This window comes from Vombatus ursinus, unplaced genomic scaffold (genome assembly GCF_900497805.2).
Source record: "Vombatus ursinus unplaced genomic scaffold, bare-nosed wombat genome assembly UNPS02010769.1, whole genome shotgun sequence".
NCBI classification, from domain to species: domain Eukaryota; kingdom Metazoa; phylum Chordata; class Mammalia; order Diprotodontia; family Vombatidae; genus Vombatus; species Vombatus ursinus.
Genome location: NW_020950547.1, coordinates 4,547,613 through 4,575,111, shown reverse-complemented (window position 1 = coordinate 4,575,111; position 27,499 = coordinate 4,547,613). Strand labels below are relative to the sequence as shown.

At 45.8% G+C, this 27,499-nt stretch overlaps 2 protein-coding genes across 3 annotated transcripts in view; one reads left to right on the top strand and one right to left on the bottom strand.

Annotated features, from left to right (window-relative positions):
• The first annotated feature begins 2,201 nt into the window (after positions 1-2,201).
• GDF11 (growth differentiation factor 11) lies at positions 2,202-27,499 on the top strand. 2 transcript variants are annotated; one of them, XM_027854973.1, is made up of 4 exons: positions 2,202-2,595; positions 7,923-8,320; positions 9,148-9,529; positions 27,482-27,499. In XM_027854973.1, the coding sequence occupies exons 1-3, from the start codon at positions 2,202-2,204 to the stop codon at positions 9,526-9,528; spliced, it is 1,173 nt and encodes a 390-aa protein (XP_027710774.1). In that variant the 3' UTR covers position 9,529; positions 27,482-27,499. The 2 variants fall into 2 exon arrangements, with proteins under 2 accessions (XP_027710774.1, XP_027710773.1); XM_027854972.1 differs by lacking the exon at positions 27,482-27,499 and having other exon boundaries at positions 9,148-12,611.
• The window catches only part of SARNP (SAP domain containing ribonucleoprotein), a 39,471-nt gene continuing 31,106 nt past the window's right edge, over positions 19,135-27,499 (bottom strand). Inside the window, exons 10-11 of the mRNA XM_027854976.1 lie at positions 21,409-21,498; positions 19,135-19,418 (exon numbers count right to left, since the gene is read on the bottom strand). Of these exons, the coding sequence (XP_027710777.1) occupies positions 19,377-19,418; positions 21,409-21,498 (132 nt within the window). The 3' untranslated portion in view covers positions 19,135-19,376. The remainder of the gene's footprint in view (positions 19,419-21,408; positions 21,499-27,499) is intronic.

Below are 27,499 nucleotides of genomic sequence, written 5' to 3'. Positions count from 1 at the left end.
TATCTATATATAGATACCTAATGTGTGTAATGTATATATGTGTGTATATGTATATATGTGTATATGTGTGTTTGTGTGTTTGTGTATATCCAAAACCTTGTATAGAGTAGGTTCTTAATAAATGTTTTTCAAATTGAATTTCTGCTTCTCACTTCACCCTTCTCCATCTTCTTGCACTTCTTCACGCGCATCCCACCTCTTCACCCCCCATGGTGGTCTTTGAGGGCATACAGAATCAGAAACTTTGTTAAACTCTGATCCTAGAGAAGGATCAGAAGGATATAGCCACTTTAGCAAAGACGTTATGATTAAAATCACCCATGAACTTCAGAGAGAATGCCCCAAGGCCTCAGAGATCAGGAAATAAAGAATCTGGGGGGAAAACTAGGATCCTAGGAAAAAGGGAAACCCAAACCAGAAAGTAGAGATGGGATTAGGAACCAGAATCTTAGCATTTAAATCAATCCAGGGCTGAGCTACTCTTTCCCTCCAGACTCTAGGGACACACTCCAACATACTGCCACTTTGTCTTAACCTCCTCAATAAATACATACTCTTGAGCTCAAAGGTTCTGTTGAAAGGTTAGTTCCCAACCTCCCGACCGACTCTAGTCATCTAAATTATAAATGCTTTTACTCCAACCTGTGGCTTCTTCAGTGCTTCTTATTCTCCTCTGAGGACCTTCAGGTATTAGTCTAGGAAACATGGAATCTTAGAGGTAGAGCTGAAATGGACCTTTGAGGTCTTCTAGTCAAACCTGCTCATTTCACAGATAAAGAAACTGAGGCCCAGAGAAGTGAAGTCACTTGCCCAAGTTCACAAGTGGTAGTGTTAGAATAGGAATTTGAAGTAGGGTCAGACTCCAGAACCAGCCTTCTTCCCACTGCACTGACTCTGCCTCTGGACCCGGTGTTGTCTGACTCCTGTTTCTGCCCATGATCATCCATTAGCCTTTGCTTCTTTTTCTCCATTATCTCCATCTTCCTTCCCACTTGGTGTCTATCCACCCTAACCTCAACCCCTCTCCTTCAATGTCATTCCTCCTTCCAAGACTCTGATACTTTTCCTCCCAAGTGGTCCAGTCTTTTTGACAAATTTTTCCGCCTCTGAATCTGTCTCTGTCTCTCTCTCTCCTACACGCTTGTTTCAGCATTGTCCCACATTATCCTTCCATTCTCTGGGCTTCTCTCTATCCCTTCATCCCCCCCAACCCCCATCTAAGTGTATCATTTAGTTACTGTCCCTGTGCACTTCCAACTCTGCCTCCCTCTTCTTTCCCTTCTATCCTCACAGCACTCCATCTTTGTCCCTCTCTTCTTGGCTAGCATCTCCTCTGTCCTGTTCTGTCCAAGTAGTACTCCCTTCTTCCTTCTTTCTTCATCCTCTCTTTCCCCTCCATTTCTCTGCCTAGGTTTCTGGGTCCCTGTCCCCAGTGTGGAACTCAAACTGCTTTCTCTCAGGCTGCCTCTCTCTCTCTCTCTCGCTCTCTCTGGGTCTCTGTTTCTGTCTTTGTCCCTCCCTCATCTTTCTTTCTCCCTTTCTGTACCTCTAAGAAAGCTTTAGCCCCCTATTTCAGTCTCTCCTGAACTGTCTTTCCAGAGGTCTCATGCTCTCTAGCCATGTGTGTCTCACCATCTCTGGCTCTTTCTCATGAGTTTCTAGTCTCTGTCCCTGTCTCTCCCGATTCCTGTCTTTCCCCTCTTGGAGTCTCTGTCTCTCCAGGCTCCCCCACAGGTGTCTCTGTCTCTCCTGTCTCTGGCCTTGCAAGCGTCTCGTGCTGCTTGGGTCTCTCCCCCAAGAGACTCCCCATTCTCTCTCTCCGGTTCTCTTTCCCTGTCTCCCTGAGGAGTCTCTGTCTCCACCGTCTCTATCTCTAAGTCTCTCTGGGCTCCCTCTCTAGCCTAGGATGACAGCGCTGCCTCTTTTGTTGGCTCCGCAGCCAATCGCGGCCGCTGACGACACGGGGGCCGGGGCTATAAAGGGCCAGGCCCGGGCTCCGGCCCCCCCAGCCTCCCGCCCCTGCCGCCCGCCTGCCCCGCCCGCCGCGCCCGCCGCCCCCGGGCCCCCCCCACCCCCCGGCCCCCCCGGCCGGGCAGCCCCCCAGTCCCGCGCGGCCCCGACCCCCCTCCTCCCTCCCTCCCTCCCCCCACGGGACTCAGGCGTCCCCGCCCCCCCCAGCCCTCCCTCCCCTCCCCTCCAGCATGGTGCCCGCGGCCCCAGTGCTCTTCTGCCTCCTGCTCCTCGCCCTGGAGCTGCGGCCCCGGGGGGAGGCGGCCGAGGGCCCGGCGGCCGGCGGGGAGCGCGGGACCCAGGCGTCCGAGGAGCCGGAGGGCTGCCCCGTGTGCGTGTGGCGCCAGCACAGCAAGGAGCTGAGGCTGGAGAGCATCAAGTCGCAGATCTTGAGCAAACTGAGGCTAAAGGAAGCGCCCAACATCAGCCGCGAGGTAGTGAAGCAGCTCCTGCCCAAGGCGCCCCCCCTGCAGGAGATTCTGGACCTACACGACTTCCAAGGCGACGCGCTGCAGCCTGAGGACTTCCTGGAGGAGGACGAGTACCACGCCACCACCGAGACCGTCATCAGCATGGCCCAGGAAAGTAAGTGACCTCGGCCCGGACGCCTAGCGTCTCCTTTCCGGGAGAACGGAGTGTGGGATGGGGGAAGGGGGGAGGACTGAAGCGGAGTGGACCTGAATAGGGGGGAGAGTTACGCCGGTACCTGGACAAGAAGAAAAGTGCCCCCAACGTGACACCTAGTCCCCTGACTGAGGAAGGTAGCAACTTGAACGGTGTGCCCCAAATTTGCCCTCCAAATGGTTCAAAAACCAACATCAACCTAAGCCCTCGAGATAATACCCTTGTCCTCGAATCGAAGCCAGGGGCAAAATCAGAGGGACTTACCCCAAGAAGTAGAGAGACGCTATCCCTTCCACTAGGCTCAGGCTAGGACCCCTGGGGGACTTCCCCTCCTTTTCTCCTATTCCAATCCACACCAGTCATAGAGGGAGCGCCCTGGAAGTTTGGGGCCAAGTTTGTGGGGGAATGATATACAGTGATGACCCCAGCAGTGTACACACACACACACACACCGGGAGAGTTGAGAAAGGAAGGAGAGAGATAGAGAATGCATGAAGATGGAGTAGGCAAAGTTTTCTAGGTATTGCTTGGTTTGGATGGCAGACGGGTCTTTAATAAAGCTCTTCCTGCAAACAGCTCCTTTTTTCAGACTCTGGCCTTAACCTAGTTTCTCCTACCCTGAGTAGTGGGGTATTGAGAGTGGTGGAAGAGACAGTTCTAACATTCAAAAGATCAGAGTTTAGAGGCAGAGAGAAATTGATTTGAAGTTATTTGCACATTTTGTTTACTATATATATATATATATACACACATATATATATACACACATATATATACACACATATATATATATATATATATATCCTGAGTCAGGATTAAAAATTCAAATCTTGTGTTCTAATTCCAAATTGAATTGCTATGGTAGGCACTCCAAACACAGCTCCTGCCTGCATAATATTATGACCCTGGAGTGCCCCCAAATTTTCACCCTAGGCATGCCCACTTGAGTCAAACCTTTGAAAATCTTCTAGAATCCATTAGCACCTGCTCCTTCAAAATACCCATGTTCCAGGCTCTCTCTCCTGATTTCTTCACTACCAACCCCCAGAGTTAGTGTGGGGGGATTGAAATCCAGTTTGACCTGCCAATTCTTCAGGCACCATGAGACACTAGGATGCGGGTTCCCATCTACTGTTGGTTGAGTAAGAAAGGAATCCTCTAGTCAACATCGTAGGTCAAACTTCTGAAGGTGTGCCCCCTCTCAAGTTAGGAGGATATAGAAACATGATGAGCGGAATCAAAACCCAGAAGGGGGAGTGGAAGGCATGGAAAGAGATTGGGAGTGGGGGAGCACCCAGCATCCTCGTTCTTGGCTGCCTGGGGGAGCGGAAGGTGAACATGTTAATAGACTTGTGGCTTTGAAATTTTATGACCTGGAAAATCCAGGCCAATGCTTCCCCCACCTCCCATCCCTAGGGGGTCATGTGATCCCCCATGCCCCTCCCCCAGTCAGGTCTCCCCCCAAACTCCAGGGGGACCAGCCCCCTCCTCTCCCCTGGGAGTTGGCTCCCCACCCCACCCCCAAGACTATTTGGTTTTATGGCCTCTGAACAGAAGGGGGGACTGGTTTTATAGGCAGATGGTTGTAAAAAGCTTGGGGGTGAGGGAGTGTCTGGCATATAGAAAATGCCCCCTATTAGGTGGCACTGAGAGCTAGCTGGTAGGGGGCCTCACCCTACTAAGCTCCTTATATTATGGCATAGTATTTTTCTACACTTCCCAGAATGAACTCAATCTCCTCTTCAGAGTCAAGACTTTTGGGGGTTCCAAGTGGGAAAGAATAATGGGGTCCAGGATGAAGAAGGCACGACAGTTAAGAGTCGAGTTGTGACCCAGCAGGGCAGCCCTGGGGGAGTAGGGGGAGAGCGCTGGTCTCTAAAAAAAGGGGGGTATTTATAGTGAGGGATTTAAGAAACTTGCTCCTTGCAGCATAGGCTGAGGCCGACCTTCGCAGCTGTGTTAGGGGTCCCAGAATGTATAATTATTGGTTTGGAAGAGTTTTAAACTCCTTTAGGCATCCCCTTAACTAAACGAGTTTTTAGGTAACTGGCACTGGGATCAGGAATGACTGGACGACGGAGAAAGGAAGGCGGCAGTTTTGAAGGGGGAGAGGGAGGATGAAACAAGCGGTCCCCCTAACCCCCGCCCCTGTAAACCCCATCCCACCCTAAAACAGGAATAAACTAGGGGCCCAGAGTTGGACCGGGGGTATACGTCCCCTTTAAGAACGAGCCAGAGATCTTGAGAAGGGAGGGGGAGTGTGGAGAGGGGAGGGAAGAGAGAGGGGAAAAGGAAAAAGAGACTTTTATAGTCTAATCCCCAGGGACCGGCTTTAATAAGAGACTTGTGCTCCGCTAATCAGGGGAGGTGTTTGTCAGCAGAGAACCTCCCCTCCCCCCTTTCCTCCCCTCCCCCAACCCCAGCCGGGCACTCAACCCTGGACCCCAGGCCCCACCCCTCCCAACCTCCTGTGCCTGACCTTAGAGCCCCCCATAGCCTCTTCACCCCTCAACCTCAGCCCCTCCAGTCAGTTCCCTCAAGTAGGGAACCGAATGAGATCTCACCTCCCCCACCTCAAACCCCTAACTTGCCCCTCTGCCCCCAGGCCCTCTGGGCCCCTGTCCAGTGTGCATTGGGGGGGGTGAGGAGGGGGGGATGGGCTCTAGCTGAAAATAGTGCGGTGACCTCGCTCCCGACCGCAGCCCCCCCCAACCCCAGCGCCGCCTACTAAACCTGACCCGCTGCTGCCTGCCACCAAACAGCTCAATGCAACACAGATGTTGCCCCCTCCTCACTGTCTGAGGCTGTGGTGTGTTGGGGACTCCTGGCTGCTCCCCAATCCCCCCTTTGTGTTGACTGCTTAGTGCCTTATATCTCCTCTCTTTTTTCTCTCCCCCCCTAAAGCTCAGGTGCCCCTTTTCCCTCCTTTCCCATCTTTTTTCCCCACTTTCTACCACCACTGACTGCTTCTCTCCTCTTTAGTTTTCTTCCTACCCTAACCTCAGTTCCTTTCCCCCACATTTCTGAGTCTCTCCCTTTCACTGTCTTCCCAATATCAGATCTTGTGTCACTCTCCCATCTGTACTCATCAATTTCTTCTCTCCTCTCCTCCCATCCTTGTTTCCCCAGAGCTGTGTTCTGCAGTCCCATCATTGCACACCTTGAAGAAGGGATGCTACATAGTAAAGGGGTGAGGGGAAACACTGTATCAGCAGTCATATGCCACACTGCTCAGTGAAATGAATCAGAAGCATGGAGAAATAAAACCTGATCCTGGCTCCCAGCCCTGGCTGGCTGTTGGACAGCTCAGTGGACTTACAGTTTGGGACAAGGGGACTCTAGCAGAGCAGCTACATAAGAAGAGATGGGCTTTGCTGGCTAAGGAGGGGGCTAGCTGACACAGATCACTCATGTGGTATGCAAAAGATTATTTTCTTTCCCCAATAAGCCCAGGTGGCCCTCTTTTTTCCCTCCTTTTTTCCACTGACATGGACTTTTCTGACTTACCCTTCATTTTGAACTGCTTAACTTGAAAGTTGGAGGCATAAGGAAGTTTGTTTGTCCCAGCTTAGTCTTCCCACTCGGGGGATTTATATCATGTTAATCATTTTACCTTGGTTACTAAGGAAGAAACCCAAGAAAATTCTAGTTGCTGAGGCAGAAAACTCTTGAGACTTGTAACAAAAGGCATGACCGTTAAGCATCTCTTTGCCATTCTCATGACACCCCCAACCCCCACCAGGAAGGGTCACTCAAGGGTGATGGAAACAGAGATTTAATTGTTCCCATATTATATATCAATAAGCACATAAGGACATTCTTCACGCCCCTTCAAATCTCTTGTAGCCATTCCTGGATCTTTTTTCATGTCTTATTTCCTTATCTGTCTCTATGGAGTGGTGGTTCTTATATGGTCTGGAGGCAATTGAGGCTGGAGAAGACTAGGGATTAGAAAAAGGCAAAGAAGGGGTGATGCCTCACCCTTCTTCTCAAGAGAGACTTTTCAAAATCCAATGAAAAGATGGATCTTACCTTCTGATAGGATTAATTATTTCCTATCTCCATTGGATACCAGAGGGAAAAGGGCTCTCTGAGGTCATAGCATGTGAGGTTATAGCATATGAGGATATAGCATCTGGCACTGAACTGGTTTAAGGATTGTTCCCTTCTGGAAGCTATTCTTTTTTTTTTTAATTGCTAGGCAAATGGGGTGAAGTAACTTGCCCAGGGTCACACAGCTAATAAGTGTCAAGCATCTGACACTTATCAGATTTGAACTCAGGTCTTCCTGAATCCAATGGAAGCTATTCTTTAAGAACCTAATCCTTAAAATGTGTGTTGGTATTGCTGAGTGGCAAGCAAAGAAAGATGGAGAAGATCTGCTCTGCCCCATTCTCAAACAATGGAACAAGTTATGATAGTAGGGACAAGAAATTAGCCTTGGCATATAAGGAAGGGGGATTTTGGTAGCATCTCTTCTGCTTTATAAGGGTCATTGTGGGTGTTCAGAATGGCAAAAGGATACTAGTCTGAATTCCAGAGAGTGTTTCATAGATCAAACAAGGTATGTGGGTGTATTGTAAAGTGCTTTGCAAACCTTAAAGTGCTATTAATATTGGCTTATTCATATGAGGCTGCAACCTTCTTTCCCTTTTATATGTGACCCCAGGCCTACAATGTATATTAAAGGATGAACCTAAAGGAAACACACACACACACACACACACACCAGGATGAGAAGCTGAGGAAGAATGATCGCTCTCCTCCAAAAAATAAATCCCTCCTCATCCTACTGTGTAAAGATTTTACCTCTGTATCCTCTATCCTCAAGCAATCTAGCACAATGCTTACAATACAGCCTCAGTTGCTTTGACAAATGTTTGTTTGACTGCCCCCTGCTTTCCATTTCCCGTGAGAACAGGATGAAAGAGATGACCTCAAGTTGTAACAAGAGCAAGAGAAATCTTTAGGATATAGGGGACATGGTCAAAGAGTGAAACAGAAAATAGATGAAGCTTTCAGAATAGAAGTGAGGTGAGAGCCCCAGCTGAGTGAGGAAGCCATTCTGCCTGAAGGTTAAGGGGCTAGGTAGAGACCACTCCAGGGATCCTGTGATTAAGAGGAATTAGGAAAGCTGTAAGAGTTCAGCCAGAATCAAAATGCCCATGATCTATGGGGGGGTGGGGGAGAGAGGAGCTCTGCCTCAGGCCCCCGACCCCCTTCTCTTGCTCCTAGAGCTCTCCCTGCCCCTCATCCCTGACTGATTCTGTCCTCTCCTCCTTCTCCAGCGGACCCTGCTGTGCAGACAGATGGCAGCCCCCATTGTTGCCACTTCCACTTCAGCCCCAAAGTGATGTTCACAAAAGTGCTGAAGGCCCAGCTGTGGGTGTACTTGAGGCCAGTACCCCGACCTGCCACTGTCTACCTGCAAATCCTTCGTCTCAAGCCCCTCGGTGGGGAAGGAACTGCAGGAAGTGGGGGTGGGGGGCGGCGCCACATCCGGATCCGATCCCTCAAGATCGAGTTGCACTCAAGATCGGGCCACTGGCAGAGCATCGACTTCAAACAGGTGCTGCACAGTTGGTTCCGCCAGCCACAAAGTAACTGGGGCATTGAGATCAACGCTTTCGATCCCAGTGGCACTGACCTGGCTGTTACCTCCCTGGGGCCAGGGGCTGAAGGGCTGGTGAGCACTGCAAGTGGGGGGAAGGGGGGGGAGGGTTGGCTATATAGGAAACCCTGCCTTGAGGGAGAGGGGTAGCAGAATGGAATGTGGGGGTTGCTGGAAAAAAGTGGCAGAGATTCACGAAAGAGAATCACTAGGAAAGTGAACATCAGATGATGTTCTGGGGCTAAGGGTTAATGAGGTCAGAGGGAACAAAATTCAGCACTTAGAGAGTTTTTTGGGAGGAACCATATAGATGAGTGGAACAGGGTTCCTAACTTAGAACCACAGTGGCTAGAGGAAATTTGAGCTTGGGCACAAATTACAGTAGAAAGATTTCACAGATAAAGCTATATTCAAAGAGCATGGAAATTGGTAGTTAACTGGTTTTGGGATTCATTAGGATCTGGGTTTGCATCCCAACCTTTAGGCAAATTTACCTTCTTTTGGCCTCAGTTCCTTCATCTGTAAAATAAGAGAGGGACTGAACTAAGTCTAACATGATCTCTGAGATCTACCTTGTTTCAGCTCTACATTCTGTGATTTGGTATTACTGTATTAGAGTTGTTTAAGTCCAAGACTTGGCTGGTGACTTAGCCAGGGAGCTGGGGTGGCCAGATGGAATTCAGGGAACAAAAAGGTTTAGTTAATGGGGACTTACCCCTATTAGCAGGGGTTAGGGATGGTTATTTAGGGGCTAGGAGAAAAAATTGGAGGTAGTACCTGTAGCATGCATATTCATCCTTCTGGGCGTCTGAGGGCTGAGAGCAGAATGGAAATAGAAGAGTTAGAGGACAAGAGGTGCTGCAGGAAGCATTGTGACATTTTTTTTCCCTCTGCGTTGCCAGCACCCATTCATGGAGCTTCATGTGCTGGAGAATACAAAACGGTCCAGGAGAAATCTGGGCCTCGACTGTGATGAGCATTCCAGTGAGTCCCGCTGCTGCCGATACCCACTAACTGTGGACTTTGAGGCCTTCGGCTGGGACTGGATCATCGCACCCAAACGCTACAAGGCCAACTACTGTTCTGGCCAGTGCGAGTATATGTTCATGCAGAAGTACCCACATACCCACCTGGTGCAGCAGGCTAATCCCCGAGGCTCAGCTGGGCCTTGTTGTACTCCCACCAAGATGTCCCCCATCAACATGCTCTATTTTAACGATAAGCAGCAGATTATCTACGGCAAGATCCCCGGCATGGTGGTGGATCGCTGTGGCTGCTCTTAAGGTGGGGAATGAGAAGGACCCTCTCCCCCCACAAACCCCACCCTGGATCCCCAGCCCAGACCCTCCCCCCCACCCAGGCCCTAGAGCTCCTCCCTCCAACCCCTCTTAAACAAAATGTCCTATTCCCCATCCCACCCCAAGCAGTGTGCAATACAGCAGAGGAAGGTAGGGGATAGAGAAAAGAGGGGTGAGGGATCTGTGGGGGAAAGGGCAACGGGCAAGTTGGGGAGTGTTTGGGATTTGCAGATGAGGGTGTGTGGAAAGAAGATATAGAGGGAGAGAGTGAAGTAGAGACAGAGATAGAGACAGGCAGAAGGACAGGGATATGAAGAATGTGAGCAGGACAAAGGGATAAAAGAGGCAGAGAGAGACTAGGCAGAGATGAAATCAAGTGAGAAATATAGGGACAGATAGGGACAGAGAGTAAGCCTCATACCAAGTCTTTTTTTCTTTGGGCCTGGTGAAGGGTTTGGTGTAAGATGGGACATTCCCTACATGCACCATGGCCTATAGAGGAGGAGAAAGGGGTATCAAACCCAGGCCCAGATATCTCCCTCCTTCCCATAGTGGACAGGGGAAAAGGGGGTAGGAGTTGGGGATGGCAGAGTGGGAAGGATTTTGACATTTATTTATTTATTTATTGTTATTTTTCTTTTAATTTCTGGTGTTTGGCTTTACATAGAAAGATTCTGAGATTCCCCCTCCCCTTCTTCCACAGTACCCTATTTTACTCCTTAAGTCATGGAACCCTGCTTATACCCCAATACCCACCCACTCAAGCACTTGTATAATAAACATCCAGGGTTGTGAGTTAGGGGCAGAGGGAGTCTGAATTCCCCACACAGCTCACTTTCAAGTTTAATTGTAGAGCCAGTGGTCCTAGACAGTAAGGCCCAGAAAGGGGGGGGGGGGAAGGGAGGGAGGGGGGAACAAGCAAAGTCCCAACATATCCAAGTTCAGTTATGACAGCAAATGACTCCAAGACTTACCCTTTCCCCTGTTCAGTGATATAACTAGAAGGCAATGATGACTGGTCAGTGTGCACAAATGCCCCCTAGCTAAGAGAGACCAAAGAGCCTGTGGTATCCCTCTTCCCCTTGCCATTTTCAGGTCAGTAAAAGGGCCATAGCTTGAAACTAGAGGCCCCCTGAGTTCCAGGGTTTTTGAGGGAGAGAAAACAGGAACTATACTAGTTGGGGGAGTGGGGACTGGGGGAGGGGGGGAGTTTAGTGGTGATTCTCACTGAAGGTTTTGAAGAGTTTAAATAAAAACTACCACCCTGGGCTGGGAATTGGAGAGTAGCAGACCAAGGGAAGGAAGAATTATGGAGAGAGTATTCCAAGTCCCACAAGCTCAGGGCAAGCAGGGAAGGGGAAGTTATGAAAGTAAGTGTCTATTACTCTAATTATGATTTTTATCTTTTTTTTTTTTTTGGAAGCCAGTAATACCTGGCAGCAAAGAGTGGACACATCAGAAACTGTGTGCGGTAGGGGATGGAGCATGACAACAAGTGAGTTAGGGCAGAGTAGGGGGAGATGGGTTCCAAAAGCAAGTCATTCTCCTGTCCCTTCCCCCAGTTCCCAATTCCTAACTGCATTCCCCTCCCACCTATCCTTCTCTCCCCTTTCCTTCCCCCCCATGCCTCAGTTCCCTCCTCTTGGTGGAACAGAAGCAGCAAGCAGCTGAAGCAAAGAGATGAATCCTGAGCACTTACCACGGGCACTTTACGGACATGAAATACCTCTCGATATTTGGGGGAGCAAGGAGGGCCAGGGCGGATGGTGAGGGATGTTGAGGGCTGCAGGGAGTTTTAAGGTCTGGTGGACTGGGAAGCATCATGTATAGCAGAAGGCTTCACAAAATAGGGCCCTCAACGAAGAGTTAAGGGAATTCTCCCTCCACTGGTTCATTTTTCATCAAGATCCCTGGGGCCCTCTTTAGTCCTATAGAAGGCTAGAGAGATATGAAGATATGCCTCGATAGGCAAAGCTCTGAGTGGTCACAGTTATGACCAGGGGCCTTGTTGGGGATAAGATTGGGCCAAGGTCAAAGGCACCAGACTTATTGTTGTTGGCAAGTTTATTCAGAAGGCCCACCATATTCTAGCCTGCCCTGAGGAGGGTGCAGGAACCTGGCCAAAGGAACTTGACTATCTTTCCCTGGTGAGGGGATGATGGGGGCCTTGCAAGGCATTCTTTTTCCCATTCTCAGGAGAGAAGGTACTTTGGGGGAGGGGTGACATCTCCTTTTCACCCCTACCTCCTAATCTTGGCAGGTTCCCCAGTCTTTCCTCTCCAGCCCTATTCTTTACTATTCTTACTACCCCAATCCAAGAAAAACGATCATCACCACCACTCCACATCCATGGTGGGGAGGGAGGGGAGAACCGGAGAGGTCAAGATCAGAAGATGACTCTTCCAGAATCAACACCTGATCTCAGGCCCAGGGGCCAGGCAAGGGGCAGGGGCATCATATGACCTCCCAATACAGGTTCTAAGGGAAACTAGAGCCTTGAACTTGGGGGGATACTTAGAAGACACCCCCACTCCTACCAAATAAAGACCTTGGGGGAATCTAAGGCTCTTTTTCTTTTGGACATGAACCTACTGAGTGTCTCAATCTCCTGTCCCCCCAAAGAGGTTATTAGAGACAGGGCTCAGAGACACAAAAGGAGCTAGGGAATGTTCCCCTGCTTCAAGTATGTGGACAAAGACAGTGCCCCCTTTGAACATATCATAATTATTATTTACTTTTGTGTATATGTCAACACTGTGTACGCGAACAACTTTGTTTCTGTACGGGTCATCTGAGAAGGCTGGGGGTAATGAGGAGAAGGGATGTCAGGGGGCACAAGGGAGGCCTTAAAAGAAAAGAGAACTTCTTTACCAAGACAAGTCTCCCAAAGGATGCACGGAAATGAAGACATGGGGCAGTTTCTGAGTTAAGTGACATAGGACAGAGATAGCCATTGGCCCTTTTTTGGGTTTTTAAATGTTTTTTTTTTTTTTTTGAGTTTTGGGGTGGTCACATGACCCAATCTAGCACTTGAACCTGAAAGAAAAATAATAAAGTCAAAGAGTTTAGCACTGAGCTCTCCTCCTCCTATAGCCAAACTCATAGGATTCAGAGCTAGAAGGGGCCTTAAAGATTACCCAGTCCCCTCATTTTACAGATCAGGAAAAGGCTCCTGGAAGTTAAATGTGACCGACGCATTGTAGTCACACATAAGTAAGCAGAAGCAGGATTCAAACATATGCTGTTAGAATTCCAACATGCTACCTATCTCATTGCACAGACAACAGAAGGAAGCATGACTAATCTCTCCTTGCTCCCAAAGAAGGCACATGGAGGGGAAAGATATTAATTCCCCAGTAAAGGAAGGAACATGGACATAAGAGGGTCCAAATTCTTCTGCAGAACTTAGATGAAAACAATCCTCTGTGTGGCCTGGAGGAAGGACAGAATAACCCTAGGCGGATCCAGAATTCCCTCCTAAGAGGTTGAATTAGATGGTCCCAAAGGTGCTTTCCAGTTCTAAAATTCTATGATTTCAACCACAGCCTTTCTCTGCCTTCCTTTTCCCTAAAGCAGCTTCTTCTGCTTTGCCAAAGTCATAAATGAAACCAATGTGGCCATTTGGTCAATCCGTTGGTTGCTAGGCAACCAAATCATTTTCCCCTAAGGTGTCCATGAGTCCAAAACCTGAAATTTCCCCATCTCTGGACTACAGAACTCTCAGGCTGGATTCTAGGGCTAGTCAGGATGGGTTTGGGGTTGGAGATATATATCACTTGGAGGCTTAGAGAAACCTCTTCTTACAGAACATTTAAAGTTGGAAGGGATCTTGGAGGTCATTAAGTCCAACCCCCTCACATCATTTATACAGTGTTTTAAGATTTGTAAAATACTTTACATATTATTATCCCAATTGAATCCCACAAGAACCCTGTCAGGTAGGTGCTATTATGCCCATTTTACAGTCAATAAAATAATAGGCTGACAGCATAAGTAACTTGTCCATGGTTCACATAGCTGTTATGTGCCTGAGGGAAGAGTCAAACTCAGGTCTTCACTCCAGGTACATTATTTGCTTCACTATGCCACCTCTATCCCAGATGATGAAACTGAGGCCCAGAGAGGTCGGAGGATCACAAATTTAGACCTTGAGGGAACCACAGACTAGAAAAGTTAAGTGGGCAGGCCATATTCCATACCAAGCATTTTAAGACCCTCACATCATGGTTATAAAACACATTGATGCTATCATTGAAGATATTAATAACCTTACTTTTAAAGTCTTTGTGTGTTTAGATGCCTTTAGGATTTTTTCAGGGACTGGAAAACCAGACAATACTCATTATGCCAGTTATGACAGAGTTGCCTAACTCTGCCCTGGACCTAACTGTCATCATGACAACAGAAACCCAAGAATATCTGAGGGTAGAAATACGGGGTACAAGGGCAGAAGGACTAGATTATACTGTACCCCACCCTCTCACTCCCACATACACATAAATGACTCCAAACACTTGGCCTGAGCTAAAAATATTATACCACTTCTCACGTGATTCCTATACTCCCTACTCTGCCTGGAATTGAGGAAAGAGGACCCTCATAACACAAACCAGCAATTTCTGAAGTGGGATATTAGTATACAGGCCCTACCCCCACCAAATACTTTTCATCCAGTTCATGTTTCTCCACTCCTAATGTCTAATCCTTGGGTGTGGAGACAGAGAAGCTAGTTGTTCCCCAAGGTCCTATAAAAGGAGGAGGGGAACTAAGCAGGGCCAACTGGTTGAGGCATTTACAGCTACCTGTTCCTGTGGGGAGGAAACTGAGGCAGAGTATAGCTAGGGCAGTTAGTGCCCCAGGCCCTGACACTCAGAAGAAAGTCGAAGGAGGAATTAGCTATTTCTCCTTGGCCTCACCCCATATTCTTGCCTCACATGGACAAACCTAGCTGAGATCTGCTCAGTTTAGGAAGCAAACCATTATTTGCCTGATTTCCATGTCAATATTCTATTTATTAATTTCCATCACTCCTTACTAAGTGGGTTCTGCAGCTTCTTAGGGGCAGGGAAGTCAATTCAATAAATGTCAATAAGTAACTGTCTACTATGAGCACAATTCTGGGCATCTGAAGAAAAAAAATGACAAGGAATGAGAAGGCTGAGAGTGCAAGAGTTAGAAGAACTGGAAAGACTGAGCCTTAGGTTGAAGAGCTCCCTATTAACAATCTCCAGAGAAGCAGAATGGGAACATTTCCAAGGAGTACAGATAAACAGTTGAAACTACAAGAGGGATGAAGGCTAGACTTCCAAGGGGGACTGACCCCCTGACAAATGGAGTAGATGACTTTGACTGTCACAGGTTCTCTTTATCTGGAAACTTAGAAAATGGAAAATTACCTTCTTCATGGCAGTCCAAGCTCTTCCATGTCTCTAGTTAGAGCTCCAAAACAAGGGCAAGTGTGCTCTGTTCAATATCAAGAAAGTTCTGCCCTTGTTTATTCCTTATCCCAGTGGTCCTTGAACCCTAACATACCCCCAAAAGTTCCTATCCCAGGTTACCTAAAGAATCACCAAAAAAAAAAAAAAAAAGATATAGCCTTACAACTAAGAAGACCAATTCCCTTCAGTTTTTAAAGGTTACTTCATTAATGACTGCTAGGTGGTCAGGTAACATACCAGGTTCAGGGCCAGTTGCCTCATCTGTATTCTGGCTTAGTATACAAGGAAGAATGGAGTTGAAGCAGAGTTAAATCTGAGTTCATTGAGAAAGTGTGAAGGATTTGGGTGGGGAAGGGAATACGTCTAGTGCCCGCCAGTGCTTTTAGCAAATGAGATCTGATGACCTAGTGGAAAAATAGGATGAGTGAGTTAAGGCAGGAAGATGCCATGGCAGAACAGAAACCACAAGGTCCTTGACCAACAATATAAGTAACTTCTGAACTAGGATGAGGCAAGACCAACAAAATGAATCTGAAAATTGCTCAAGAATGAGAGCTGGGAGGGAAATGGCATAATTGACCTTATGACAAATAAGTGTGAAAAAGATTAAGGTCACTGAGGTTGGGACTCAATAGTTAGGGAAGGGATGGGACAGTTTCTGGAGAGTCCACCAGACTATGATTCCCCAGTGCCATGTTCTTTCTTCCAAAGCTTCCAATCCCTACCTTCTCTTACTACATTATTCTCAGGCTTTGCTCTTCTTAAGCCATTTCTAACTCTTAGTCAATCTTCACTCAACTGCAACCTATTCTTTCACATTCCAGAATGTCACTCAATCTCTCTGGTTTTGCCTTCAGTGGATGGAAACCACTTCCAAAAAGTGAAGAAAGAGGGAAAGTTGGCATCAGCATCAGTACCTAGGAAGGACAAGGGAGGTAGGGAGAGGGAGAGGGCAGAGAGGGGGAAGGTCATTCCAATTGTAAAGCTTTGTTTGTTTAGTTGGAGAAGTGTCAGAAGTTTAACTGACTTTCCTCCCCTTGCTCCCTTCACAGCCCTGGGGCCCCCTAGCTCCACATACCCACGACCCTTTACTTATCTAATCCAGGGTCTTGGGTTAGAAGTACAACCCATAACAAATAGATAAGTCCAGGGTTGTCAGCCCACCAGAAACCACAGCCTGGGTTCTGCTCCTCTTCAGTGCCCAAACCTGGCTTTCTGTCCCTGTGCCAAAACCAGACATTTATTTGGGGAAAGAAATTTTTTCAATGTCAGGATAGTTTCATTCATGGGGATAGAAGAATGGGTCTCCACCTTTCTACTGATCTGGGATCAAAGGAGATCACACCAACCCTATTCCCTAGGAGTCAGTCCATCCAACAGGACAGGCTGGTCAAGGTTCTGACCCCCAAGATCCCTCCCCAATTGGAGGGAGGAAGGGAGTAAGGGAGTAAGGGACCAAATGGTAGTGAGGAGGAAGTAGAAGGGATTTTCATGGGACCCCACTCCTCAAGGCTATAGAGGAAAATCACAAAAACTAAAAGAACGAACTCCTATTTCCACATACACTAGGTAATACTTTTCCACCAATTTCAATGGCTGAACTTCATAGATAGAATTACTTTGTCTTCTTTAGAGGGTAGGATCCTGCAGCTGTCCATCCTAACTTTAGATACAGAAACAAAACAGATTACAACAAAAAGGAATGTGTTAAGCCTCAAGGAAGACTTATAGAAGACAGAGTCACGGAAACAGGAGTGTCAGCTTCCCTGAAGATCTCTTGATTGAGTGCTGATAAAAGGTCCAATCTGTATGAAGGCAGGGAACTGGAATGACTTTGGCTCTTCTGCTTCAGAAGAGTCCTTTGAGGCCTCAAGACAAGAGACTAAAAGGGAGATTGTTTTTAAAGCCAAGAGTGTGTGAAGAAAGGAAAGAGGAACCCAATTTAATGACTTCCCTCCTTGTCATGCCTCCCCTTAAGCCTGAGATGTTATCTGTTTTGTGGAGCAAGAGGCCTTTGACAGAGGTACAAAAGGAACCAGGTGATATGATTTATTTGCGATGCTTTGTTCTGTGCACCAGCACCAAAAAGACACCTTTTCCCCTCCTAAATCCTTCGATTCCTTCTTCTCCTTTTGTCTATTACCCCTCCGGTAACACCAAAGCCTCGCTCACTCGTCCAGGCCAACACCTGTTTCAGTTCTTTCTCCTCCAAGGGAGGACTTGGCAACAGACCAACTTGGTCCAAGTCTCCCCACTCACCCTGGCCCTCTTCTCCTCCACTGCCTTTCCCACACTCAACCGTGCTCCCTGCAGTTTTCTCTCTTGCAGCTATTCAGCTCAAATTAGTCATGACCAGCCCCTGGCTCAGAGAGGAAAAATCAATTAGGTGCCATTCACAGCACAGGGGCACTCCCAGCCAATAACCCTACTCCAAGTGGGGAGCCCTAGTCACCAGGAGGCAGCAAGTCCGTCACATTCCAAAACCCAGCACTAGTCCCACCCAGCTTGGCTCTCACCACTCAACCTCACTGTGTCAAAAGCAACACAAACAGCCCAAGTTAACTAGAACAGGCAACACCTTTACATAGCAACTTCATCAGGAAATTAAGAGGGACCTAGGCATGAGCGAAGAAGCTACCAAAGACAGTTGATCTAAGCCTCATTATTTAGGCACAAACCCAGGACAAAAAAAATTTTATCCACATCTGGAAATTAGCAGCTCACTATCCCTCAGTTTCAACAATGACTGAAGAAGGAAGAGTACATGCACATTTTAGACAGCCTCACGTTCGGCAAGATCTTCATTTCCCCCACCTCCTAGTCCTAGGGACTAGAATAACTGAACAAGTTGCTCTTGAATTCTAGGGAAATGAAGTGTATGTTACAAAGGAGCTCAAAGATAAGCCCAGGACTCATTCCATCTCCGTTCTAAAAGTTGGCATTCAACCCTAAGCCTTCCTTCTCCAGGGCTGTCATCTTGGCCCGATGACAATTTCTAAGTATGATCTCTAAGAGACAAAGAAGTATAGGTTACTCTTATGGAGCTTCTAAAGCCTTCTGGGAGTTAGGGAAGAAAGATGTAGGATGGGAGTTCAGGAATCCATAGGGAAAACTCACAGGAATAAAACAGACCTAAGACTTTTCCATATGACTGCCGCAACATGAATTCTGACCCTTATACTGGGGTCTTCAACTTCAGATATCAAATTCTAAGATTTTAATTTCATACACTCTCAAAAATATTTAATTAAGTGTTCAATGGAATGCTAGGTGGATAAACTCCAAGATCATGACGTCCAAAAAAGATGAAGGGCATGTGTCAGTCATTTGTGAAGCCTTAGGCACAAACCTGAAGCTAAAACAAGAACCATATTTCTCCCACGACTCAATTTCAGGTTGGAAAGTGCTTCCAGTAAGACGTAAAGGAACACCTTCCCCCCAAAAATTCCAATGACATCATTCTGTCATAGATGAGGACATCCTAGAGGGGCAATACTAGACTAAGGGTCAGGTTAAGTTGGGGTTGAGTTCCAGGCCTATTATTTTCCCAACAAATGATCTTGGCATATGGCTTAATTAAGTCTCTGATTTGCTTCGTCCGATTCCTCATACCCCTTCACCTGCCTCAATATTCCTAAAGAATCTAATCCATCTTTTCACCCTTAAGTTCTACAACCATCAAGGTCTACCTACCCACCACTGTTGGAATCTGTGTCCCACTCCCAGTAGGTAGTTGCCCCCTGCTACAAGTATTTTTCCCTCTTGCTTCCTCCAGGGCTCCAAGTTCCACCCCAGCAAAGAGACCCTTCTGCTAGCATAGACTACAAAAAAATACCACTATGCGTCACCCCCTTGGAACTGTATTATCCTTTTAACCTCCAACTGTTCACCCCTCTCTTACTGGGCTCCCAAACTTTTGGGTCAGGAATTCAAAAGCCATCTAGGCCTTCATACAGTTCCTAGGAGAGTGATTGCTGAGGCCAATGTAGGAGCCTCTCTACATCACTTCAAGGAAGTGGTGGTATTCAAGCCATCTCTCAGGGATGTTAGCTCCTTCCTTGATCTAACTGGCATCAAAAACTCCTTCAGATCACCTCCAGATGGTAACCATCCAATCAGACACATTCATCTCTTTTCTAAATTTTTTTAATTAACAACCAGAATTTCAAAAATAAAACAAAACAACAACAGAGAAAAAAAAAAACACCTTGAAGTTGTAACGACAAAAAGCTAGAACTGCTGCTGAGGGCTTGTGTATGTATCTGGGATACATGTCCCCCTCATCAGGGAACAAAGCCCAAGAAGGTGCCTGTCTGTACACATGTGTGTATGTAAATAACCAAGAAGAATCAGAGATGGGAATCATCAACAGCAGAAGGCAGCAAAAACTTCTCATCAGGCAATACCAAATCGCTCTGCTCTTTTCCTCTTCTTTGCCTGTGAAGAGGAAATAAGAGGAGAAAAATTAGAGAGAGTTTGGGGGAAGGAGAACAGTAGCCTAGGCTCCTGGCTTCCTTAGCTCAAATTCACATGAACTGTCACAAGGTCCAAGCCCAAGTGATAGCCCAGGCTTGGACTTGGCAGCCAGGTCTTTGATTCTCCAAGTCCCAGGCAGAACAGGGGGGAATAAATAAGAGGATGGAAAATAGTAAGATTCCTGTGGGAAGGAGGGCCACTCAGCTTTGGTAGTGTCTTACTGTAGGTCTGGAAACAATGGCCTCTTGAAATGCCTGGAAAAGCCTTCTAGGCATGGGGAGGTGGGGGATTTCAAAGGGCAAAGGGTTAACCCTGTGCTATTCAAGGGGAAGGTGAGGGGGGATGCCCTCCCAGGCATTCAAGCCCTAGCAGCAGCTCCTTGATAGGCCTCCAAGCCTATCCATGAGAGAGGCATATAAATCTTCATCTCTAACAGAATAAATAGCTAGAGGGAGGAGAAACAGAAGCCCCAATCATGGATCTCTCAAGGGAGGGAGACTGGAGAGAGCACAAAACCTGCAAAAAGACCTTTTTGTTCTGGGAGTGACCTCACAAAATAGCACAGAGTCCTTCATCCTCACCCCTGCCACCTCCCTACCCCAGCAAATAAGGAGTTGTTTTTTTTTTTTCCACTGGAGGGGGTGGTCAAGGGTAAGAGGAAGATGCCATGCTATTCACAGGGAGGTAAAATTTAGACTTCATCCAAAGAAAGTGAGTGCATATGGGCCCTACCCTATCACCACCTGGACCACTGACACAAGTCTTAGGCATCAAACAAAAACACTTCCTATTCATATGAACTCAATGTGCCTCAAGGATTATTTCCCACACACACCTCCCCCTCTCCCCTGTAAAGACAATTCTTCCTTCCTTGACTTCTAAATAAGAATCTTCATCCTCATGGCCTTATCAGCTTGGGAATTTTGACACCAAGTTCCAAATGATCAAGACTCGCTTAACACTTTTCCCTGGACAAACTAAAGTAAACTAAACCTTGTGCAAAACTTTAAGCCAAAATAAACATATATTTATTTCCAAAAGTCCTTGCAGTAGCCACTTACCAATAATATATAACACTTCTGTCTTTACAAGCAGCTAACAATGAAGACCCCATTTCTCCCATCCCACCCCCAAAAACATACACCCATTTGCTCTGGAAGGAGATAGGAGAGATCAGAGTGAAGGATTCAGTCCTCTTTTTTGAAGCTACTCCCAGAATACCAAGTCCTTCTGGCTGGAGTAGGTTGGTAAAACACTGAAGTTTTAGTTGTTTATTTATAAAGATGACTTGATATTTAATGCTCAAGCTGCCTCAAAGGGGTATGGTTTTGTAAGACACTGGAAATCAATAGTCACTTTGAAGCCAGACAGGAAGAGGTAAGATTTGGGAAGAATAAAAATAGAATTGAGGTGTGGAATACTCATTCCTTTAACTCTCAATCTCAAAGCGGAAAGGTACCACCGACTGATAATCCTAAGGGTGCACTATGGTATAGGTTATTTTGTACTTACATTTCAGGTTTATACCTAGTTTCTTTATACACTGTGTTAGTCTTCTTACATGTATTACCAGTCAATATATCAGTTCTTAGAGGCAAGGATTAGGTCTAAGATATCAGAAGTAGGGAGATGGCTGGATGATAACTCACCCTTATAGCCATTTTTCCATATCAATACAGACTTACGTAAACAAAGTGATAAGAATGAAGACTTCATTTATTTGAGTCCATATCTCTGCTGGGTTGGGCAGTTTGTGAGTGAGTCTTCTAAGGGCAAAAATGGCCTTCATCAAAATTATTTGGAAGGTTACTGATCATAATTAATATGTACATTATCACCCCAAAATGAAATGTGAAGCAACTGATGCAGCATTTTGATTCAAAAAAACTTCTTAAGAATGCTAAGGAAGTTACTCTGCTCCCTTCTACAGACTCCCTTGTCATATTTTTACCTCTGTGTCCTCTGTGGTTCCAGTCCCAGCGGAACTTGTGACAATCCCAAATCGCTCCTTCCTCTTTTTCAGCTTCTCATCATCCTCGCTCTGTTCGGGGACAATAAGTGGAAGTGTTGAAACAATATGGTTCCTGACCACAAGAACCCTGGGTGAATGGGGAGAAATGGGGAGCAAAGCTATAATTGATTAGTTATTGTTTGTGCCCCTCCCTCTTCCAGGGTTAGAGCTAAGGGTTAGGAAGGTACTATCACACAGAATTAGCAAAGCAGGCACCAAGTAGGGGGGCCACGTGAGATAACTGCAGGCCACAGCATGTGGAGCCATCTGCACGTGGCTAGTCCTCAGAACTAGCAAAAATTAGATTGAAGTTGTAGCCTTTCATTCATGAAAGGGATTGAGCCAAGAAGCAACAATGGTAATAATCAAAAATCAAATCTCTCAACTCAAGACATTTGATTTAAATTTCTCTGGCAGTTCAAGGCTGTACTCTGAGAACAGTCATACCTACAAAGGATAGGTTAAATTATCTAAAGGAGACCAAGATGGTCAACAGGCCCAACTGGCAAGCCAGGGTCAGGGTCTAGGGTGAAGAGGAGGATATCGAAAGGCCTATAGAAAATAATAATATGACATGAGTCTTCCCACAAGTGTCACATAAAATCTTGAAGAAATCTGGAAAAGCTTAAAAAAAAAAATGGACCCATGTGCACTTGTCTGACTTGCAAATTGAGGATATTTGGGCTGCCATTGGTTAGAGCCAAGCACCCTCCTCCTGTTGTTAATTTAACTGAAGTTGTTCACTTCCAGCAACTTTTAAGACTGGAACTGGAAAAGTTTTATGGATTTTTCCTCTATGACTTCGAGATTCAATATATATGCATATTTGGTATAAGGAAAAAGAATACGAACTGTCAAAACTTATAAAGGTCAGTCCCAGGATAATGGTGAACATCCAAAATTAAGGAGAGATGACTGAACAGTTTTAGTTTTCGTTTTTCCAAGAAAAGATGTTCTAGTCCTTGGCACGTCAAGACAGAGGTCTTCCCCCCTCCCTTTGCTTCACACCATCCTGGAGGCCCCCATGGGACAGGACAACTTCTTTGGCTTTATTTACAACCAGTAATAAAGATAACCAACACCAGGCCAGGCTGAAAGAACTGAAGCAAACTATTTAATGAGCTCCTGCTTGGTGCTTCTGAGCTGGATCTTTTTACAGCCCCCAGGAGTTTATATTTCTTGAAAGCATTGCTAATTCTCCTCCTCATGAAGCCTGACCACAGGTAGGCTACAGCTCTAAGGAAGGTTTCCCACAGACAGCCTGCTCTAGCTCTAAAAAGGAGGACTAAAAACAAAGTCATGTAAGTAATTCAGAGAGATATGTGAAGTTTGCTAAGTTTCCACTCCACAGTCAACAAGGGAACCGGTTTTTGTTCCCATATTCCTAGGAACCTTCTCTAAAGTAAGGAATAGGGCAGCTGTGCAGCTCAACTGTGCTCAACTGTTTAAAATTGAGTCAAGCTCCTAGAAGACCAGACTCTTGGGATCCTAGGGTCTGAGCAGCTTGTTAATTTTGATCCTGCTACACTTGCCTTCCCAAATTACTAAAGTCTGAAGAAATTCTTACTCATACGTACCTCTGGACTCATAATCAGACCATTTTAATTGGGCAGACTACATTTCATGCATAGTTCTCTGGCTTTATTTTCATAATCATCATCATCAAGCATTTACTTAACCTCTCTGAGCCTCAATTTCTTCATCTGTAAAATGAGGATACCTATTTCAAAGGTCTGTTGTAGATTAAATTAGGTATCTTTTTGTGATGTGCTTTGTGAACTACAAAGCACTACATGAAATCACAGGTTCTGCCAGGTCCTATCACACTGGAAAGGTTTTGGTTAAAAGCCAAAATGTATTTCTGGGAACCAACCTACCTAAGCTTTCAGATCAGCAGGTAGACTACAGGATGTTGAAATTCGTGGCCATAGCAACTTTTAAATACCATCTAAGGCATACTAGGGACTTCAGTGTACACTTGTGGAAGGAGTACCCACATGGATACTCATGGGTCCTCAAAGAGCATATTGTCAAGGGCAACACCATCCTCCCAGTCCCTCAAGCTTGAAACCTGGGTTTCATCTTCAATTCCTCACTGTTTCTCACCCCATCACTTATCCAATTAGTTGCCAAGGCCTGTAGATTTCACCTTTGTAATATCACTTGAATATATCTTCTTCTCTCCTCTGATACTGCCACCTCTTTCCTGCAGGCTCTCCTCACCTCATGCCTGAACTACTGCAACAGCCTACTGGTGAATCTGTTTGCCTTAATTCTTTCCCCACTCCACTCCATCCTCCCTTCTGCCTCTAAAGTGATATTTCTTTTTTTCTTTGCTAGGCAATCGAGGCTAAGTGACTTGCCCAGGATCACATAGCTAGTAAGTGTTATGTGTCTGAGGCGGGACTTGAACTCAGGTCCTTCTGAATCCAGGGCCAGTGCTCTATCCACTGCGCCACCTAGCTGCCCCTAAAGTGGGCATTTCTAAAGCACAGGTCATCCTCTCTATTCAAACTCCAGGATCAAATACAAATTCCTCTGTCTGACCTTAAAAATCCTATATAACCGGAGCAGCTATGCGGCGCATGACACATGACACTTACTAGCTGTGTGACCCTGGGCAAGTCACTTAACCCCACTGCCTAGCCAAATTAAAAAAAAAAAATCTTCTAACCAACTCCCTCTACCCCCCACCTCCAATCTTTTCAGTCTTCTTATACCTTACTCTGTGCCAATGTACTCTTCCATCCACTGACAATGGCCTCCTTGCTATTCCTTGAACAAAACACTCCATCTCTCATGTCCCAGCATTTTCTCTGGCTGTCCTCCATGTCTAGAATATTCTTCATCTCTACCTACTGACTTCCCTGGCTTCAAGTTCCAGCTAAAATCCCATCTTCTTTAATTCTTCAGTCTTTAATCCTAGTGCCTTCCTTCTTTTAATTATTTCCTATTTTTCCTGTAGGTAGCTTGTTTGTACATATTTGCTTGCTATCTCCCCCATTAGATTGTGAGTTCCTTGAGGGCAGGGCCTATCTTTTGCTTCTTTTTGTATCCCCAGGGCTTAGCACAGTGCCTGATACCTCATACGCACTTAATAAATGTTTCCTGACTGACTGGTCTGAGACAATCAAATGCCCCCAGCAAATTATAAGATTAGAATTTAATTGTATGGGACGGATAGAAAGAAAGTCAGGTTGATTTAAAGTAGGAAGTCAATGATGGATGGTGAGATTCTCAGCATGAAGACTACAACTTCATCCATCTATATGTTAGAAAGTGATTTTATGTGTCACAGAAGGAGTACACTAGATTTGGAATTAGAGAACACTGTGAATCCTAGCTCTGCTACTTACTATGTAACCTTGGCCAAGTCACCACCTCCCAACACCCTGATGTCCCCATCTACAAAATGAGGGGTTAATCAAGATGACCTCTGAAGTCCCTCCCAGCTCTACAACTACAATCCTATCAAGGCAAAGCTATTACCAATCACATATTCCATGTAAAACACAGAATGTTAAGCAGAGAAACAAAGAGGTTTAAAAGAGGGTTCACAATCCTAACGAGGTGAAGTCAGCACATCTGAAGAGTCATGTCCCAGGAGAGGAGGAAGGAGGATACTACGTTGGTGGGTCTATGAGATATGTCTGAATCTACATTCTTACCGCTCAGGACCCCAACACTTCACATCTACAAATTACTTCAAAAACCTATTTCCTTCTATTTCCTCTAGTATCTTCCTAAAGTTGGCAATAGTTACCTCCCTTCTCTTTTGGTTGAGACCAAACAATTCCCTACATTTACCTTCCTGGGATTCATTTCCACTTATTCTATCAACTAAAATTCTTATTTAGAAATTATTCCTTATTCCATGATATTTCTTATCATGTAAGTTACTAGGAAAAGTTTGCATCATGACCCACTCTGCCTGTCCCATAACACGTAAGAATTGGGAATGGGAAGAAAAAAAAAAAAGCAAACTCATGACTGAAATTTCCTCAAGTCCTCCCTCTTAAATGTAGCTCCTCCAAACCTTCAAGTCTCTCAATCAAGAAGAAAGCAGGTTGAATGCTTTATAAAAAAATATAATCATCTTAAGCAATAGTCATAATCTCTCAGAAAGGGCAAGGAATCAAAAAGGGTAAATACCATACTTCAGTGGGCAAAGCCAATGCTATGCGGGACAACCCTGATCCATTCCCTAGGCTCTGCCACCCACTTCATCAAAATGTCCACTTTATTGTGTTCTGAAAAAAAAAAAAATTTTAATGATGGAACATGTTTGCGATATTGACCTTTTCAAATCAATGCTGAAAGACTGGAGCAGGCAGAGAACAAGGAAGATTAGTCTTTCAACCATCACTCATCCCCTTCCACTAATAATAATAATAACCGTTGTTATTATTATGTCTCACCTCTGGGGAGGTAAATTCTCAGGGAATCCTTCTCCCCCAATGAGCTTCCCTTTTAATTGGATCTTTGGTGCCTCTACTAGGAACCTGGGCAGAACATCTGCTCCAAATTCACCAGGGGCTCCAGACAGAACAATAATATAATACCCCTCCTCCCCCCACCCCCCACTACCACCACAGAGCCTACTTTGCCTTGAAAATGGCTCCTGCCCAGCTGAGGGTTTTATTTATTTTGTCCCATCCCCACCCCTTCAACATTCCCTGCTCCCGGGCTAAAGCCTCTTTCCATCTTGCCCTGCAGGGAAAGTGCACAACAGGCCCACTAAATCAACGCAGTTCTAATGATCTCTCTCACTTGACCCTGCTAGCGTGATGGTGTCGCATGGAGACAGACGTACAATAAACTTCACTCCATCTTTAGCTCCTTGCTGACAGGTTTTGATTCATGGGATGGCGGGACCCATCTGAGGGAAATTACCTCAATCAAAACGCAGCTCTCTCTACATTTATCAGGCCCACTGCTCCCCCAGGCCATGCTCAAGTGCACAAATGGGGTTGTGCATCTGTGGGCAGCACTGACCCCTCTGGCTGAGTGTCATACCCATTTACAAACCTTTCCCTTACCCATTCTGCACTCCCACTACCCGACCCCCACCATCAAAAGCTGTCTAATACGGACAACAGATCTCTCTTCTTTCTATGAGGGTTCATGCGTGTGTGGGGGGGGAGAAGTAGCTGAGCCTAGGACACAATAAACTTTATTTCCAATCAAAACCTCATTTCCCTCTATTAAACACACATTGCCTCTGAGGTTACCAGGGAGGATAATTCTCTACAAGAATACATACAGGGTATCCAGGTTATCTTCTATCTACTACTTGTCTCTCTCAGTTTCACTTTGTGGGCTTCTAGAACAAGACCATGGTTAATAATAATATGAACGTAAATAACTCTCCCGTACTACCCATACTGCCCAAAGATGGACTAGAAGCCAAAGGAAGTAGGAGTCACCTGGCTTTTGCCTTGGTCTTGCCACTGATTCAAGTGTAAAACAAGCTTGTATAGATAGTAGAGATGACTTGGCAAGAAGCAGAAAAGTGAAATCATAATCCATCTTTAGCAATGAGATATTCAAGATGAAAGCCTTTTTGATTTCAATTGAGGGCATCCCACTATTCAGCATTCACCTCAACCTTGGTCTCCTCTATGATTTTAATATTCATCTAGTATGAGGCATATGGCAGGGGCTGAGTAGAGAACCAACTGAAAGACCCATAAACTTCCCTTCATGATTCATATCTCAGCCTCTGGCTACCAATATGATGTCAAAAATGCTAGGCAATGATTCTTTACTTTAAAAGTCACAAAGTCAAAGATCCAAAACAGACTACAATTAGCATAAACTTTATTTCCTAAATGAGTCCAACTATCACCTGGAATAGTCAAGGAACAATTTTCTACAGCAAACAGTGAAATGAATATTAAAGAATGAATAGTCTCAAAGGACAAAGTTGAAGACAAGAATCCAGGACTCCAGTAAAAATCAAGTTTTCTCTACCAATCAACAGAAATCTATCCAATCTATCTTTTCTTTCCAGGTCCCTGAAAATCTAGAC